The following is a 3573-nucleotide window of genomic DNA, read 5'->3' as shown; positions in this document are numbered from 1 at the left end:
TACATTCTCTTATTAGACATTCATGTTGACAGGATATAATAGAAATAATTGCAAAATGTAGGAATCACTGGTTCTAAGAATGTCATTAATTAGAATGAAGGACATTAAGGAGTATATGATTGTCTAGAGACCTCACAAGATGTCTTAGAGCTTGAGAAACTCACTGAGGAACAGCTGAACAAAATCCCAGGCCAGAGCACTGCTCTCACTTCATCTATTTCTAAAGATCATGCTAGAGTCGTTAAGGATATATGACTTCTGAAAATCAATGTATCCTGTCCCAAGGTCTTTGTGGGAGCAGCCTTGCTCAGTCCAATGGGGCGCTGTGTCCAGTTGTTTTGACGACAGGGGAGTAAGTCCTATAACCTTCCTGATGAACTTGCCCCAGAGACAGAACTCACTGAGCCATTTCTGAGTGTTTCAGTGGATCCCTCCCACCCACCACTTCCAGAGACCACCTCACAGTTGGCTAGGGATTCTGAAAACTTAGTTCTTAAACCAAAGTGATTTCTGCTTTGTAAACAACACGTGAACCGCCTGCTCCCGGATTTGCTTGGTCTGGATCCCATAAATGACAGGATTGAGCATAGGTGGGGCAAGCATGCAAACGTTAGCCAACAAGATGTGGGTATGAGGAGGAATGTGGCGTCCAAACCGCTGAGTAAGGATTGTGAAGATTCCAGGCCCATAAAAGAGGACAATGACACAGATGTGGGAGCCACACGTGTTGAGAGCTTTGTGGCGAGCATCTCGAGAAGGCATGTGGAAGACAGCGCAGAGAATCAGCACATAGGAAACAAAAATTAACACAACATCTAAAACCACCGTTAACATTAGGATGGAAAATCCATACCAGATGTTCACTCGAATGTCATTACAAGCATATTTGGCCAAGCCAATGTGTTCACAGTAGGTATGTGGAATAATATTATTTTGACAGAAAGTCAATCTTTTCAAAAGAAATATCATGGGGAAAATTGTACCATAACTTCTCAGGAAGATGGTCACACTGATTTTCCCGATCAGAGCACGTGTAAGAATAGTGGTGTATCTCAGTGGGTAGCATATGGCAATGAAGCGGTCAAACGCCATCACCAGCAAGACCCCTGACTCAGAGATGAAGGTGGTATGAATAAAGAAGAGCTGAGTGATGCAGCGATCCAGGGAGATCTCCCCAGCACGGAACCAGAAGATGGCCAAGGCCTGAGGTACTGTGCAGGTGGAGAGGACAAGGTCTGCCGCGGCCAGCATGCAGAGGAAGATGTACATGGGTTCATGGAGGCTGCGCTTGGTGAGGAGAATGCAGATGAGCAGGCTGTTCCCAAGCAGGGCGATGACATAGGAAATGAAGAAGGGGATGGAAATCCACATGTGCTGGTCCTCAAGGCCAGGGATGCCCAGTAAGCGGAAGACGGTGTGGCTGACACCAGTGTGGTTTAAGGTGGTCATGCCTGGGGAGACCTTTCAAGACCTCACCTCCTATTCACAGACAGAAGAAAACACATACTCCTTTTAATATATTCTTAAGAAGAATTTATTAATATATTAATATTCTTTGTAAGTCAGCTGAGCTTTTGGCATATCTCACATTATCTTCTCTGAATATACAAATAATAGGAAATGTGAGAAGATGAAGGATATGGTCTGAGCCCCAATGAGTGACAGCCAATTATACTTATTTTCTCTCTCAGCTAATCGAAGTAAGAGATATTAGTACGTATTTCACTTTCAGACAGAGGATTGTGAATACAGAGAAAATCATTATGCATGTCCTGTGAGGCTGTAACAAGATGATATTTGAACTTGACCTTGATATTGACTAGTTTATCATGAAGTGAAGACTGAAAAGAGAAGGGAGGCAGCATAAGGAAAGGTGAATATATGGATCACTGCACAGTATGTTCATGAATCATTTCCAGCCTAGCGTGACAGGTGTATAGGGAGTGCTTGAGAGGCAGGGAGGGGTGCACAGGGTGTGAAGAGCCTTGGTCACAACTTCACACAGGGGACAGCCATCAGATGTCTTAAAGCTATTAGTTTAGGATAATTACCTGTGAAGGTTTATTGGAATAGTAATTGATTGAAGAGACTAGATACTAAAAGCTAAGTTTTATTCCAGGAATAGAATGGATCTGAACATAATACAGTCACAGAGGAATTAAACTTATATTTACTAAGCATTGTTTTTATGCTAGTGATTGCAGTATGCACGTTGCATGTGGCATTTTGTATACTTTTCATGGAGGGAGCAGATCTCTGCTCTAGGAAGTGGATATTGACTCCATTTCGCATGTAAATAAAGATTCAGAGAATATGAATCACTTGCCACATTTCACAACCAATAATTGATGGAAATGAGTTCGAAATTTCTCTGACTTCACCACATTCAGTTTGCTCACTTGTGAAGACGATCAAGAGAACTTTAACAGGTAACAGTCAGGGCTTCTGTGTCAATGTTCACACCTCGGGGAGCTAAGCTTAGAAATGACTGAGGAGCACCTGGGTGGCTCAGTTGGTTAAGTGTCTGACTCTTGGTTTCAGCTTGTGTCCTGGTCTCGGGTTGTGAGATTAGCTTGAGTTGGGCTCCATGCTCCACCAGGAGTCTGCTTGATTCTCTCCCTCTGCGCCTCCCCCTGCTGTGCTCTCTCTTGTGCACACACCTCTCTCTTTCTCTAAGACAAATGAATAAATCTTAAAAAAAATGACAAAGTGGAAGAAGAAAGGCATTATTTCTGGCCAGGGGGTACTGTATTCTGATAGAAACTAACATGAAATTTTACCATTTGCTTCCTAGCAGACTTTCCTTCATTCATCAGTTTAACCATTCAGCAAGCTTATCTGAAGCATGGGCTATCTTGCAGGCATCCGTCCTAACTGGGATTGTGGATTGAGGAAGTGGTGGGTATATAAGCAGATGGGTTCAGGAGGATGTTCCAGGTGTAGCTCAGAGGGCACCTCCTGAGAAGACAACCATATCTAATCCTTTTTTTCTCCAGAATGAAGAAGAAATGGAGCCAGTAATAAAATACCTTCTTCACAGGGTTTCTCAAGATGTTAGATGAAGGGGTATCTTAAAATATCTAGCTCAGGGGCCAAGATAAATCTTACACTTGCTAGCATTATTGCTTCCACTCCAGCTCCCTCTCTTGGAGCCTTGATTTTTCTTTTGGGGAAGGAAAATAGGCTCCTAGTTCTCACACGTGCTGAGATGCCCTGGCTCCTTCCCCCAAATCCCCTCTAACATCTGGCTTGGGACAGGTGACCAGTTCGCTGCCATTCTCAGGGCTCCTTCCATGGTTTTCCAGGAGGGGTCTGTAGTCTAAGTCAATGCATTTTGTTTTTCTCGTCTCTAGTCTATAATTATTAGGACATCTGCCACTGATAGGATTGCTTCTCCTGATTCGCCACACTTCAGAAACTTCCATCCAGCCCATATATCCTCAGCTCCCTTCCCAGACATCACCTTCCATATCTGCTAGAACCAAACAGATTTGCACCCCTGGTCTTTACCATTTTGTCCACATGTATCAATAGCCTCCAAGAGTCCTGTCATCTCTGATCTGTTGGGGACAG

At 43.6% G+C, this 3573-nt stretch overlaps 1 protein-coding gene across 1 annotated transcript; it reads right to left on the bottom strand.

Moving 5' to 3' along the window:
* Positions 1 to 486: 486 nt before the first annotated feature.
* On the bottom strand, positions 487 to 1506 carry LOC123782563 (olfactory receptor 52B4). Its single transcript, XM_045782810.2, has one exon. It carries the CDS (start codon positions 1447 to 1449, stop codon positions 487 to 489), a length of 963 nt encoding a protein of 320 aa, XP_045638766.2. The 5' UTR covers positions 1450 to 1506.
* Between the last annotated feature and the right edge of the window lie 2067 nt (positions 1507 to 3573).

Source organism: Ursus americanus, chromosome 16 (assembly GCF_024610735.1).
Source record: "Ursus americanus isolate L20-20 chromosome 16, mUrsAme1.1.p, whole genome shotgun sequence".
NCBI classification, from domain to species: domain Eukaryota; kingdom Metazoa; phylum Chordata; class Mammalia; order Carnivora; family Ursidae; genus Ursus; species Ursus americanus.
Note: the sequence above shows the minus strand (reverse complement) of the source record. Positions and strands in the feature narration are given on the sequence as shown.

Coding starts and splice junctions, on each gene's coding strand:
- LOC123782563 (XM_045782810.2), bottom strand. CDS start 1,449: ATGACCACCTTAAACCACACTGGTGTCAGCCACACCGTCTTCCGCTTA.